This window comes from Vigna radiata, chromosome 1 (genome assembly GCF_000741045.1).
Source record: "Vigna radiata var. radiata cultivar VC1973A chromosome 1, Vradiata_ver6, whole genome shotgun sequence".
Classification (NCBI taxonomy): domain Eukaryota; kingdom Viridiplantae; phylum Streptophyta; class Magnoliopsida; order Fabales; family Fabaceae; genus Vigna; species Vigna radiata.
In genome coordinates, this window is record NC_028351.1 from 14,261,269 (window position 1) to 14,276,947 (window position 15,679).

The 15,679-nt window shown below is 31.8% G+C and overlaps 1 protein-coding gene across 2 annotated transcripts; it reads left to right on the top strand.

Moving 5' to 3' along the window:
* The first annotated feature begins 748 nt into the window (after positions 1-748).
* On the top strand, positions 749-10,664 carry LOC106776299 (protein ABA DEFICIENT 4, chloroplastic). 2 transcript variants are annotated; one of them, XM_014663744.2, is made up of 6 exons: positions 749-1,243; positions 2,390-2,621; positions 3,286-3,386; positions 4,104-4,232; positions 4,516-4,604; positions 10,175-10,664. In XM_014663744.2, exons 1-6 carry the CDS (start codon positions 1,178-1,180, stop codon positions 10,320-10,322), a joined length of 765 nt encoding a protein of 254 aa, XP_014519230.1. In that variant the 5' UTR covers positions 749-1,177; the 3' UTR covers positions 10,323-10,664. The 2 variants fall into 2 exon arrangements, with proteins under 2 accessions (XP_014519230.1, XP_014519311.1); XM_014663825.2 differs by lacking the exon at positions 749-1,243 and adding an exon at positions 1,811-1,969 and having other exon boundaries at positions 10,175-10,662.
* The last annotated feature ends 5,015 nt before the right edge of the window (positions 10,665-15,679 follow it).

Below are 15,679 nucleotides of genomic sequence, written 5' to 3' on the forward strand. Positions count from 1 at the left end.
CATATTCTATATTCTAATAAAATGAAAAAAAATTTATTCTAAAATCGAATAAAAAAGAAAAAAGGTTTTTTTAGTTATTTTAGAAAACGAAATCGGGAGACATTTAAGGGATTATTTCTTGAACGAATTGTATGAAAAATAAATCAATGACCAAATGATAAAATGAAAATGGATATATTGAAAATGCTAAAGGGTAAATCAAAATGGAATAAGTGAAAAATGGGAAAGGGGACATGGACATGAAAAAGGAGAAATAGACAATGCAAATGGAAAAAGGAATAACTTCTCATCAGAGTTTTCCATTGCTTTAGCAGAGTCTCATCGAATTGTCTCACGGAAGAAGATGACCATTTATGTTTATTTCATGAGAGAGAAAGGAGAGAAACCACACATTCTCATAGATAACATATAAAAAATGAAAAGGAAAGTGGAGAGTAGGGAGAAAATAAATACAAAAATGAGAGGAGTAATTTTGGAAACCAATTTCTAACACTCTTGCACCATCTTTCTCAAAAAAAATATATTATTTTAATTGACTTAATAACATTTTGACAATAGTCCTTTGTCAAAATGTTGTCAACAATTCGTTGTTAATGTATTAGAATCCAAGGATTTATACATGTTCACTCTTCATTAAGACTACGTCTAGTTTCTTAATCGACATGTTTCTCTAGAATACTAGTAAAAATTTACTTTTTATGATAACTTAATCTGATGATTTATTGTGTGCAAATGTAATCTACATAAAAAGATGCAATGCTAGAAATGAAAATATGATTAGACTTGGTATATTTATTAGACCTTGATATAAAATGTGAAGTAAGGAAAATTTTCTAATAAATTACGAAGAGTTTGTACACATTTGATTGGCATAGAAGGTGATCTTTAATTTTTCCCCAGAATATTCTTTCTCTCTGAATCTTTGCTTTCCTGCTCCGCATACTCATAGCCTTCTCTCCTCTCTTCGTACTTCGTCTAAGGAGCGACGCCCCCACCAATTGCAGTTCTCCATTGCACGCCTTTTGCTGACCATGGCCTTCGCTAGTGACAGTTTGTTCATTCTCTCCTCTCATCCGTCGTCGGGACTCACTGTTCACTCATATTCCTTGGTCGTGACCCCTCGTTATAACATCTACAGATTCAATGGAGAGGAAGATAGAGTGCTGGAAATTATTGAATGGAAGTATCTGCCTTTGTGCGTGTGTGCAAAGTGGCTGAAACTGAAGGTGGTTGCAGTGCTAAGGTGATGCCTAGAGCTCTTTATGGTGGTTCTCTGATTAGAGAAGAAAATACCCTTTGAAAAAACTCATAGTGAAATAATTTAATAAATGTTAATTGACACTGTATTAGGTTGAGTTGTTTTTAATACATGCATGATATATGAAAACTTTTATAAAATATGTTAAAATATGAATAGTTTGGTTCCATTATTTATTGCTATTGTTTGCTTCTAACAAAATTTAACATTAATAATCAGGATATAAAATTATAATTTAAATGTGTAAAATTTGCTTGCAAGTGGTAAAGGGACCCATCAACTCAGATTACTTTGTTCCATTGGTCAACTCTAGGATAAGTAACCATCTGAATAAAGAACTGAATTATAACTCCCACAAACCAATGTAAATGTAAGTGTGTAACAGACAAAAGATCATGCAAGTGGAGTGCAAATGTTGTCCTTTTTTTAGTCAACTTTTGGTGCTATGTGCTTTTACCTGTCTTCCATAACTCTTTACAATTAGTGGACTCTTACCTTCTGTATCACTTTTTTCTGTGTTTGTTTGTTCTTCTACTTTGTTTCTTGGAAAGTCCTATCATCTTTATTACTGTGCATTATATTACATTATATTATATATGAATTAGTTATATATGAATTAGTCATTTGTTGCTGAATGTAAGTAAATTTTTTGGTTTTTCTTCAATCATGGCTTTCTCTTCCTTCTTTTTCCATTCTCCGACACTATTGAAGGTACAGTTTCCAGTCTCTGATATGATCTCTCGGTGTTTCTTTCTTCATTTTAATGTTGGATGTTTGGACTTAAATGAATATAACATTACTAATGAAAGTGGAAATTAAGCATGTTTTCATATTGGAGATATATGTTTGTCATTCAATGCATAGCAAGTGGTGTGTTGGTACAACAAAGGAGTCATATTTGTCAAACAAACTTGTTCCTTGTTTCACAAAATGGTCTTGCACATGTAAGGCTTTTGTTCAAAATGTTCTTTCTTGTGCATAGTAAACAGGACTGATAAGTAATTCAATAATCATTTTCAGAACTTACTTATTTTAAGCGGTTTTGATAGATCTTGTTGTTTTGTTTATGGTGTGATAGTGTCTTTGAGGGTTCAAGAAAGCTACTTACATTTGAGATTCTTTTTCTTATAGATTGATCACTTGGGGCAGACTAAAAGACCTTGTGGTAAAGTTGAAAAGGGGCAAAAGTTTCCTTTCTCTGTCAGGAGTAATGGTGCTGAGACTGAACTTTGTAACCAGAGTCAACTTAGTCAGAGAAGTAGAGTCAGAGATTGGAGTTTCATGAGAGGATCAAGAGTTGCTATGAAACCAAAAATCTTGAGATTGGCTCCTTCTCGAAAAGTCCCTCGTCTATATGCTTCATGTAATCCTTTCTTTCAGTCACATTTACTACTTTTGATAATCAATTTCACCATATCATGATTATTGTGCCAAATCAATTTAAGAACTCTAATAAAGTTACACTTTTAGCATTCTTGGTTTTGCTCAAAGATGGTGTTATCAGATGCCACCTAGCAAAAATAAATTTCTTTGAGTATCTACTGTCAATTTTCCTCATGAAATTTGTTCTTGGATTCTGATCATTACAGTAAACTGGTGCAGTTTACTGTCACATCATTGTTTAATTGATACCATTTACAGTTCAATATAGCACAACCAATTGCTTGTGAGAAATTTCAAGAGTTAGATGTTTGGATACTTTGATTTTTATGCAAAAATTATTTATATTCTATTAAAAAATTAAATTTTATAATTTAAAAATGTTAAAAAAATTTCAGTCTCGTTTTGAACAAAAATAAAAAAGTTAATCACCTAATAAAGAAGATTTATAAACTTACTTTAGGATTTTGAATTAGAGACTGTCAATCTTATTTATGCTCTCTGTATTAATCTTATTGAACATTCCTTGCTTTGGTATAACAACCTTCCTACATGCAACTTATTTATAATCTGTGTCTTGCATTTTAGTGAAATGAATCAGAGCTATTTAAGTTTCCTATATTCATTTCTCTACCTTCATAATGTAGGGTTGTCAGGATCAGAACTTGCTAGCACTGCCTTTACATTAGGAACAACCGCAGTGCTTCCATTTTACACACTAATGGTTCTAGCTCCAAATTCTCAACTAGTATGTTTCTTTCTAAAAACATCTTTAATATGTCATGGTACCTTTTTGTTTTACAAATATACGTATGAATTCTTAAGAAAATAATTTTAAATCTAACTCAGCATTACAAAAGAAACTTCAAATATGAGTTTTGCACTCACTTATTATTGTAAATTTTTTTTACCTCTATTCGATATAAGATTTTTAACACATTTTTTTCACGTTAAGACATATAGATTCAAGAGTGAGACTAGACATTAACATGTGGTCCAATAATAGTTTAATAACAAGTGGTACATTAAGTTCAATAAACAAAAAATATCAGTACGATAAGTTTCGGATGACTTGGAGTTAAGTTTAAATATCACTTATTAATATGACATAGAGTTATTCAAAGTCTATCTTAACGAAATTTACTTTTTGTTAGGTCTATCATATCATATGTTATTATCATATCACCGTTAACACGTAGTTCCAATGTCTTAACATGAAAGAATATGTTTGAAACTCATGAACTAGAAATAGAAATAAGATGAATTAGGTTTAAAGTCTATATCTTAATAAACATATTTGTTATAAAAGGTAAGATGCATGTATGATTTTTCCTCTAGTTGTTCTGCATAACTATAATATAAGTTTGTTGTGCTCTGAATCTTCTGAAATTTCCTTCTCATGGGCTTTTATTTCTGCAATTCCTGTGATGTGCCTGATTCATTTTCCTTGAATCCAAAAATGCAGACGAAGAAGTCTATGGAAAGTAGTGTACCATATATTGGGCTTGGAGTTCTATATGCATATTTATTGCACCTTTCTTGGACCCCTGAGACAGTTGGACTTATTTTTGCAAGCAAATATTTGCTACCAGAGGTATGTATACATCAATAAAGTTAAGACTTAACTGCACTGATAAGGATGCAATTGTACCATCTTAAATTGTACAATTCTGATATATCAGTTAACACATGAAAATTGAGAGACTCATATCTCAGTTTTCTATACTTATACCCGAACGGTATAAATTACTGTGCTATTAAAATCAACACAATTACAATTGAGTACAAAAAGTGCTATATATTAAGCCTAAAGTTAGATTTCCATGACCAGAATCATTGATATATTACTATGCTATCTTCCTTTGTACTCGGTGCAGCTGACTAGTATAGGGAAAATGTTCTCCAGTGAGATGACTTTAGCCTCAGCATGGATTCACCTTTTGGTTATTGATCTCTATGCTGCAAGGTTACGAACCATTTATTTTTCCTTTAAATTAAGTTCGTTTATAGTCATTGTAAATATAATTAAATTTGATTTTAGTTCTCTAAAATATGTTAATTGAAATGTAATAGAATTAAATGAGTTGTTTATTTGTTTAGGAGTTTTGTTTGTTTTAGAGTGCAAAGAGTCAACAATTTGATGTATTGGTTATTAGACAATAATAGGTAATAATGGTGTTTTAATGGTAGAGTTTATGGTTTTGGAGATGAAAAACTAAGATGGTCTATATAAATTTTAAGTGTCTAGGAGACACACAATGTAGCAAAACACACATGAGCATATACACAAAATAGATTTGTCAAAACAGGTAACTCGGCTCAACCCGGTCCAGTCCACCATGGGTTGATCACTTAGTGAACTAACCCAACCCGGCTCATTTATTAGCGAGTCAGAAAAATTCGAACCCGGCTCATTTATTAGCGAGTCAGAAAAATTTGAACCCGGCTCGACCCACCACGGGTTGATGGGTAAACGGGTTGGCTCACTGACGCACTTAATTACAATTTTTTTAAATAAATAAAAAATTACAAACTTTCTATAATTCAAATCTAAACAAATTTCACTCCCAACATGGATATTTAATTAATTTTGAAAATATGGAATTTAAATATTTTTTTCAAGCAAACAAAAATAAAAAATATTTTTTTATAAAATTAAAATTAAATTTTAATAAAATAAAATTAAGTAAGCAGGTTGGTGGGCCAACCCGGTCCATCATGGGTTTAACCCACATGAGTCGGGTTTAAATTTGACCCGCATAAAAAAAATATAATTTTTTCAAACCTAACCCGGCCCGAACCCATGACGGGCCGGGTTGGCTCGCAGGTTGTGACCCATTTTGACAGCTCTAACAGAAAATTATAATTGAGTGTCATTTTCCTAATAAATTGGCATCAGAGCTAAGAACGTAAGTCTCTAAGTGAAAAAAGAGTGTTTGAGAAAGAGAGAGTGAGAGATGACCAAGTTTGCAAATCATGTGTCCATGTCTCAGTTGACAAAGAAAGTCAATTTTGATAACTATAGTATGCATATGAGAGTTCTTCTTGGATCCCAAGACGTGCGGGATGTAGTTGAGAATGGATAAAAGAACCAACAAAAAATGAAGAGTTGCCTAGGTTGTTGCGTTGAGAAAAATACGTGTGAAGGATAACTCTAATTTGTACATATTGTTCCAAGTTGTGGACGAATTTGGCTTTGAGAAGATAGTAAACGTTAAATCTTTAAGAGAAGCGTGGCAAATTCTAGAAAAGGCATACAAAGGAGACAATCGAGTTAAGCACCTTTGGCTTCAAACTTTGAGGCGAGTTTAAAAGCTTGAGAATGGACAAGAGAGAACGAATAATCAAGTACATAACTCAAGTAAAGGCCATGGCAAATCAACTAGGTAGAAATGGAGAGGAGTTACCTGCCAATAGGGTTGTGGAGAAAATTTTGTGGTCGTTGACTAACGACTTTGAGAATATAGTTTGCGCCATCAAGGAATCCAAGGATTTGTCCATGCTCTCGGTTAAAGAGATTCTCGAGTCCCTAGAGGCATGCAAGCAACTGAGAAGGACGGACTATGAGCCATTTGATCAAGCACTTTAGGAAAAGCTTGATCGGAAGGGAGGAGCTCAGAAGACTCAAATAGAGGTTCTAATGGAAGAGGCCAATGACGAGAAGGTCGAGGCCGGGGTGATTATGAAGACTGCAAGGAGCAAATCGATCTGCACAACTGACATGGTCATGGACAAGGGAGAGGCCAAAGAGCTCAGTCAAATAACTCTAGTGTTGAGTGTTTTAAGTGTAGCAACCACGACTACTATGCAAATGACATGTCAGCCAAGTGCTATAACTATGGTAAGGTTGATCATATAGCAAAATACTGTTGGGAAGAAAAAACAGACAAATTTCCTTACTGAGGAAGCCAATGAAGAAATAGGAATCTTTATGATGTCAAGGAGCTCGAACATCAAGATACCGAGTTGGAGACCGAATGTCGAGTTATGTTCGAATTGTGTATCAAGAAGATTGGATGTCAAGTTGTGTCCGAGTTATGGAACATAGAGAAGACCAGGTGGCGAGCTTAGTCCCAGCTGTATGATATCAAGGAGATCAAAAGTCGAGCTGAGCTTAAATGGAAGATAGATGTCGAACTTTGTCCAAACAACTCGATTTGGTATCTAGATATAGGGGCGAGTAACCATATGTGCGGTGATGAAAGTCTGTTCAAAGAGCTCACCAAAGTGGATGTCGTGTATGTGTCATTTGGAGATGATTCCAAGGTAGCAATGAAAGGGTAGGGAACAATTTGGTGCCTATAGAAAGAATGTCAAGTTGGAGAGACAAGAGACATGTACTATGTACTCGATCTCAAAAGTAACACACTAAGCATGGGCCAAATGATGGAGAAAGGCAACTCCATTCTAATGAAGAATCGAGTACTATATTCAAAGTATAAACTTGACTGCTTCTAACATATTGAGTATGGTCAAGAATAAGTCGGCCGAAGCAAAAGTTAATAAGAAGACAAAAACAAGTCGGCCGAAGCAAAGGACAAGTAGGCCAAGGTTATTGAGAAGTCGACCAAGGTGAAAAATATGATGGTCACAATGAAAAACAAGTCGAGCATGAAAAAAGTGAAAAACCTGACCTTTAATGAAAGGAGCAAGCTCTAAGTGGGTTGATGCAAATGGAAAAATTTATATGTACGAAGAAGGATGAAAGATAAAAAAAAAAAACATTTAAGTTTATTGTTTTATTAAGATAAATTAAAATGTAATAGAATTAAATAAGTTGTTTTTTTAGGAATTTTGCCTCTTTTAGAGTTTAAGTAGTTTAGTGTATTGATTATTAGACAATATAATAAGTAAAATAGTAATGTCTTAATAATAGAATTTATAGTTTTAGAGATGAAAACCCCGAATATAAGAAAACACATAACCACATAAAATTATAACTTAGTGTCATTTTCCTAACAAAATACACATGGTTGATTTTGATCCTAAACTTTGAAAATTTTTAATTTGGTTCTTCCCAGGAATGATGTGAGAATGTTGATTGAAAAGGATTAGCTTGAAAGAAAGAAAGAAGATTCCTATTTAATTTATTTAACACTATTTAACATTCTTTTTTGATGTTCAAAATGCATACTTGAAGCTTTTCTTTCATCATAAACTTGAATCTAGAATTAGGAAATATTTTGTTAGGAAATATATACTTCTCAATCTGTCTTAATTTCTCTTTCACGACACTCACCTTGTTTTGCTAACAAATTATTCTCTTAAGATTTGTAAAAGAATTATAAATGTTTCTCATCTTATTCGAAGGTTTTGAGTAAATTTGAACATCATCAATAAACACCACTACAAATCCATAGTAGTCATATAATTCATAAAATGGACAAGTTTGACACGTGCTCCTCTGCAATCCCATGTTTCCATTTTAGCCTGCTGAAAAATCATCACCTTCTAATCGACGCTATGAAACTAAGTTAAAAAGGGGTTAAGTTACTCTCATACCTCATGAAACTAAGTTACACATAGCACTAGTTTTTCATTGTCAACCCTTTTAACATATAGATTAAAATTCAATTATACCTTTTATAAATCTCTAGTTCTCCAATTTTGAATGGATTTTATTGTATCATGATCATTGTGTTTGTTTTTTCCCATTAAAACTAGAAAATTTAGAAAATTATTTATCTCTCTCACTTTAAAGCATATAGGCTCTAAAATTTGAAATAAATGAGCTTAAATGTAGGTTGTAATTAGGTTCATAATGTCAATTACTAAATATTAAGCTAATGCAAACAAAATATAATCCTCGTGGGTTCTTTTTTACAAATTTTCAGCATATCTAACTCAACTTTAAAAAAATCATAGAAAATATCATAAAAAGCAAAATATATGTTAATTTTGAAGTCCTGAAAATTTAGAATCGATTACACAATAAGCCAAAATTAATATTTATAGAAAAAGTTATAACCAAAATAATAAGCAAAATTCAATGAGCTGGAAAAAAATTTAAAGTAAATATGTACATCCAACTTAATTTATTACTGTTAGAAGGAATGTAAAAGGAGTAAATAAAAGATCTCATACTATTGATGGGTTCAATCCACTGGTAATAATAAAAATATGTCGGTGTTTATTAGTTGATTACTAACGGCCAAAAGTCCATTAATAAAGTAGTCATCGATATTTGTCAATAATCACAAATGACCATTAGTCCATCCATAAGTATTATGGTAAAGATTTGTTGATAATTACCAATAAATTCTGACTCTTGGTAACATTCATTGATAAAATTTGTGATCTGGTCTTCTCCTTCTTTCTTCCCTTCCTCTTTTTTTTCCTCTCTTTTCTTTCATCTTCTTTTCCCTCTCTGCCTCTTCTCCTCCTCGTAGGGTCATCCTATAACCATATCACCATTTTCACCTCTAGCTCATCCCAATGCTTCTCATACTCTTATTTTTCTTTCTCTTTCTCTTCTTTTTCCTCCACCTCCTTCTTTAACTTTGACAATCATCGTTGTGCCTCCATGTCACCATTATATCTCTGAGTCATTGACACACCTTCACATGGTGTGCCTGTGTCACCGACGTGCATCCACCAAGTCACTATCAAATCATCATTGAGTCGTAGGTAACTCACCATAGAGTATTCACTTCTTTCTTATCTTTCTCCTTCTTCTTCTCTGCTCCTCCTCCTCCCTCTCTTCCTTCCTCGTCTTCTTCCTACTCATGTCCCCTTAAGATACAAAAAAATTCATTAAATTGAGTGAGACATTTAGCATCAAAATTGTCAATGAATTTCAATAATTATCATAATAAATTATTGATGAAAATATTAATTGATATTATAAATTTTGATTTACCTGCAAACAATAAAATATTTTTAGATTGAGTACCTCATATTTGTAAATGCTCCTTGCTTCAAACAGTGTCTTATAGCGAAACACACAATTGTATTTATAGCTGCTACCTAAAATTTCTTTATCATGTAGAAAGCACCAAGTCCTCTCCATGATTGTCGTATTTCTCCTTTTAGCAATGTGTAAGTTGGTTTCAATTAGTGTTCTTTACCTACACATTCACAAAATTTATTAAATTTTCTAAAAGTGTACCCAACTCTACTTTCATATTAGTTCTTTTAGATTTTTTAATACTTTGATTTTCCGAACTTCCAAAAAAATGTCAACCACCACAAATTTAAACTTCATAAAGTAAATTTGAAATCATTATTGTCCTATCATCAATGAAAGCAATCTAATAGTTACTATCATTCAGAAATGGTGTGCTAGTGGTCCTCAAACATTACTATGTATTAATTGCAACATTTATCTAGTCTTTCTAAGCTTATTTTCTTTTTGCAAAAGACATTTGTCCTCCTTAATAACAAAAAAACAAATAAAACACTAAAAAAAACAAAACCAAATTTAGTCAATAAAAATCTATCACTCACCCTCTTTTTCTTTTCAAATAATTCCATGATCTTAATATTGCTAAACTTTTTTCTCATTCATTTTGTTGACATATGTGTCTCTAAATCCAGACATGTTTTTCTGGATGGACTTGAGAATCAGATTGAGACAAGACATTCAGTTTCTCTGTGCTTGTTCTTTTGCCCTATTGGTGTTCTTACTCATGTCATCACCAAAGCAACGACTAAAAGTAGCAGAGAAAACAAGAGTGGATTATAGAGGGAACATGCTTGCACTCCCACAGAACCAAAGAAAAATTTTATTTTAAGTTTAAGAATTTCAGAAATTCATGTTCAAGTTTTTAAACTTGTATTTGTCATTAGAATTCCTCCATCAAAATATCATATTATTAGTAAATAGTTCAATCTCAAGTGTATAAATTATCTTTCACAGAATGTTCTCTACAATTTTTCTTAAGTTGCAGCAAATTTTCGATTTTTACCAGACCTTCTTGCCAACATCAGAATCATCAGGCACGTCACATTACTAGAAGAATTTTTGGTTAATTTTATGTTAATTTTATGTTAAATGACATAAAAAAATCTGTTCTTTTCAATAGTATATAAGTTTTACGCAGACAATTTTGAATAATAATAATAATAATAATAATAATAATAATAATAATAATAATAATAATAATAATAATAATAGTTAAATTATATATTGTCCGTTATTTTCACATCTATGCCTAATTCGAAAAATGACTTTTCTCGATCACCCCTTTTATCTAGTAACGTGAATGTGTTATTCTAAGCATGAAAGTGATTCATAGGTAAGGAGAACGCTTAAACATTAGAAATTGGCTATTTTCCTACATATACTGAACTCTAAATATAAATTCAATGGTAAATTACCTACGAACATTTACTTGCAAATTACAATATGTGTAAATCAGTGCTCCCAACAAATTTTATTAAGAGAAATAAAAATTAATTTCCGTACAAAAAACAATTAATGAGAGATTTTGGTGTGAAAGGTAGAAGTCATTTTAAAAGAAAGGTTTAAACATGTTAAGGAATCTCAAGTGGATCCTATTTAATTGGATTTTAAATTTTGAAAAATCGTAATAATTAAGCCATTTTCGTTAAGTGGTCAGAAAGGGTGTTAAAATATGATGACGTGATGCATAGTAAATATAATGAGGTGGATAATTTTATTAGGTGAAAATAATTAAATTATGACGTAGAATTTAGTAAAGTAAAAGAAAAGAAAAAATAGGAAGATTCTAAAAATTTCAGTCCAACAACATTGAATAGGAGTCTCCCGTCCAGAATCCTACGAAGATTAACTTCATGAACTTCCTCAATCTTCCCTTTGTCATGCATTCTTCCCTCGGTACTCGGCCTCCATGGGTGGATGGTAGTGTCTCTACAAAAGATAATCTAACACCCAAGTTAGTCAGATGTGTCACATAATAGTTAATGATGTAATAATGAACATAAATTATTTATCTCGATGAGTTACTATTTATAGACTAATTATGAATATTGTGGACCCTCATCTATACAAGCCAAGATGAGCCTAGTGGTCCATTTATCTCATAATACAGTTTTTTGTTCCAAAATATGTGGGTGTTGCTCCCTCCACCACCACTCCTTCTCCCTCCACCTCCCCAAAAAATTTTAATGGCAAAATTACCTTTTAATTTTTAACCATTTTACTTTTAACCTTATTTATTTGTTAAACCCTAAATAATTTCTCACTTTAACTCTCAGCCCCATGATAACGGTAATTCTTACCATTATTTGTGGTGCAATTTTCTCACCAAATCAACTTTATTAAAGCTTGAAACATGCTTAATCCTCTCTATTATTTAACTCCGTGAATAACTTTAGCTTAGGTTACACATACAAGTTTTCATCACTAATTCCACAAGTTTTGTAGGAAATTTGTGTGCTTTGGAAGAGCATCCAAACTACCAAGAGTGGGAGCCTAGGAAAAGCTACAAAAGCAAGAGTTCTTGAAGGATCATGAAGATTTCCCACGCTTGGGCGCCTCAGGAGGGGGGCTGAGCCCCATTCAATTCGTAGTTCACTGCAGTTCATGCCTAGGTGCCCTTCAATTCGTAGATTCAACCAGAACTTGGCGCCTGGGCGCCTCAGAAGGGGGCTGGGTGCCCTTCAATTCGCTGGCCTTGTGTAATCCTTGCGCCTGGGCGCCCTAGAAGAGGGGGGCTAGGCACGACTTTTGCTGACATGGCACCCTAGACCTATTTAAGGCTTCCACACAACGAGGGTGCCATCTTCTTAGCGACTGAAGCTACCAAACACCATTTTGGACCTTTGGAAGCTAGTTTTGAGTAGTGGGAACTCTTCATTCTTCCTCCTTGGGTCTCCATCTCTTCCATTTTCTTCCATTGTAAGCTCAAGCTCTCTATGACTATGGAGAGTTAAGTTCATTTTGTTGGGGAATGATGTAACTACAAAACTCTCTTGTAAATGCACTTGTTTTGAATGAATATAAGCTTCTTTCATTTATTGTGAGTGTTTATTTCCTTCTCTTAAAGTTTGTTGTAACTTGATCAACCATAGCATGATTCTTTGGTTTGCTTGATATTGGGAAATACTGTGTGAACCTTGAACTGGATTAAACACCTAAAGAAAATAGTGTCTAAGGATAGAGCTTGGACCTTTAGTTGTCTTTAACCTCTAGTCTTAATGTAGATGAACTTGTTAGGTTACAAAGGGATTGGGATTTAATGATTAAATCTAGACTCTCTCTACCAAGGGATTGGGTTTGAGTAACATAGTAGGTTAACATGAGTATTTAAATGAAGAAGTAGTGATGTGCATTTGCATGAGAGTGTAGTAGGTAAAATCATTCTCCAACATCTCCATTTCATATCATCTCTAATCATTTCATTTCCAAGTGTTTTAACCCCAAGAAGTTCAATCTACCACTTATGCATTATGTTTATTTTCATTGCACCTAATTCATATTAAACGGAATCATTCTTTAGTCTAAATTAGTTAGATAATTATATGATTGTAAAGTTTTATACGAGTCTCTTGGGATACGATATTCGGTCTTACCGGTTCATTACTTAGAACGATTTGGTATGCTTGCCAAGGAGTTAACACCCCACCTCCCAGCTTTCTCTCACTCTTTCAATTTTTGAGATCTGTTTCTTCCTACCTTCGTCTCACTCTCTTCTTTCTTTCGGTGAGATCCGTTTCTTCTCATTCCAATTCTCTCTTTGTTTTGTACGGAGGGATTCTACGATTTTGACATGATTGACGAGCAAGATGAGTTCCCTTGCATCATACACATTCAATCTGCGTATCAACATTCCTCTCTCTCCTAAAGGTTTTCATATGCATCACGCACTCACAATCAATAAATTCATAAATCATTCAACTTGGTCATGATGATAGTTATGTTAGAATTATTAATTCCTTCAATTCAACTGCGACAAAAGCAACAGTGGTAATCCATACCTGAAAATATACTCTACTAGATATAGTAAATAAGAAACCACCTTTATTACAATAAACATTTAATGGAAAAGACTCTAGTACATCTTTGTGACCAAAACAAAACAAAACAAAACACAACATTGGAAGAGTTGGGGTGAGAAGAAACGGATCTCACCGAAAGAGAGAAGAGAGTGAGACTGAAGTGGGAAGAAATAGATCTCAAAGAGAGAAAGAGTGAGAGAAAGTTGGGGGGTGGGGTTGAGAGTGAAAGTGAACAACTATTTAGGATTTGGTAAATAAATAAGATTAAAAGTAAAATGGTTAGAAATTAAAGGATAATTATGCCATTAAAAAATTTGTGGGGAGGTGGAGGGAGAAGGAGTGGTGATAGAAGGAGCAACACCCAAAATATGTTAAGTTAAAGAATAATGTGCTATTAGAGTATGACACACGGATATATGACCATATAGAAATAAGTCAATTTATGGTCGGATAACAACAAGTTGATTCGTGTCTAGATAGAAAAAGACCAACTTATGATCGGATAGAAAACGAATAGTTTGTGGCCGATAACATAAGTTGTCTACATTACACTTACATTTATAGAATATGTGTTTTGAAAATAGTTTTTTATTTCTCAATTTGTAGCTTAAAATATATTATTTCAAATTATAGATTTTATTATTATTCTAAGTCATCTTTTTATTAATTATACAATTCAAAATTTATAGAATTCTAAGTAGAAATTATAAGTTTGGTGAATATTTAACATAAACTTGACTATTTTTAATTGAAGTGTTTATTAATTTTTTTTATGATGGGTATTTAAAATGTTTATGTTTTTTAATTTAGTATCTATCGAATTATCTAGATGACGATGCTATCTAATATCGTTTCAATGAAAAGATATTTATTATTTAATATCATTTATATTAATCAAAAAATGTTCTCGTATTTATTAATATATAAAATAAGTAAATAACATGATGGAATAAATTATCAACCACAAAAAATATTAAGTAACAAAAAGTCAATGATATAAAAAATTTAAATACACAATAGAAATATATGTGATGAAAAATTAATTTTAAATGTCCAAATTTAAGAAATACTTTAAAATTAATAAAATGTAAATTATATTATTTAGGAAGCTACATTTGTTCTTTAAGAATACCTCACGATAATATTAAAACTTAAAATTATCATTTCACATGTTGAATCCAAGGTACTTCTAAAAAATTTTGAAAGCTGTGACTGTTATAAAAAATAAAAATAAAAAAAGTGGTAAATTTTTTTTACGATTTGATAATATATTTTTGACAACATTTTAACGTACATGTCATACTATTAACAATAATAATAATAATCATAAATATCAACCTGAACCAATCAAATAATAACACGTAAATTATATTAAAATGTTGTAAAAAAATTATTCTCAAACTATCATTATATTTTTTTTTGTACGAAAACAAATGAAAGTCGAGGAAGCAAAAACCACTTATACGTTCTACATGACAAAATCTGAACCCCCTCCCCCTTCGTTGAAAGAAAATAATTTTAAAATTTTAATTGAAATTTTATTTTTTTTATCTTTCGTGTCAGCTTATCTCTTACCATAGAAAAAAACCTACATTGCATTCTTCCTATTTTCTTTCCTAACAATTTTAGTTTCCATAATATAAAAAATAAAGAGAAAGGGGAAAACGAAAACAATTGGAATTTTCTTTCTGCGCCTCCATAATTTTGAACTGCATTGCCATAATTTTCAAAATCGATTTTTTTTTAAAAAAAAGATCAATAACTAATGTAATTTTCAAAATAAGATTTTCGTAATATGTTTCAAAAGAGATAAATATGTTTAACGTGAAACTAAAGTTCATTTCTTATATGAAATTTTCATACATTTTGATGTTAAACTTGTTTTCAATTAACATTAAAGTAAAAAAAATATTAAATAATATAAATAACTTAAATATTAATATGAAACATATTTACTAAATACATTTTTTTAAGGGTTAAATATGTTTTTAGTCCCTGAACTATCACTCGATTTTGGTTTTAGTTCCTACTCGAAACATCAACGGTTTTTAGTTCTCCTTGTTTTGAAACTCTCACTTTTAGTCCTTAAAATTGGAAGACGTTAAATTTTTTGTGATG

What these genes read in the sequence shown, in the direction of transcription:
- LOC106776299 (XM_014663744.2), top strand. Translation starts at nt 1,178, where the DNA reads ATGGAAGTATCTGCCTTTGTGCGTGTGTGCAAAGTGGCTGAAACTGAA. An exon ending in AAGGTGGTTGCAGTGCTAAG is followed by an intron (nt 1,244 to 2,389) that starts GTGATGCCTAGA and finishes TTTTTCTTATAG; the next exon opens with ATTGATCACTTGGGGCAGAC. An exon ending in ATTGATCTCTATGCTGCAAG is followed by an intron (nt 4,605 to 10,174) that starts GTTACGAACCAT and finishes CTCTAAATCCAG; the next exon opens with ACATGTTTTTCTGGATGGAC.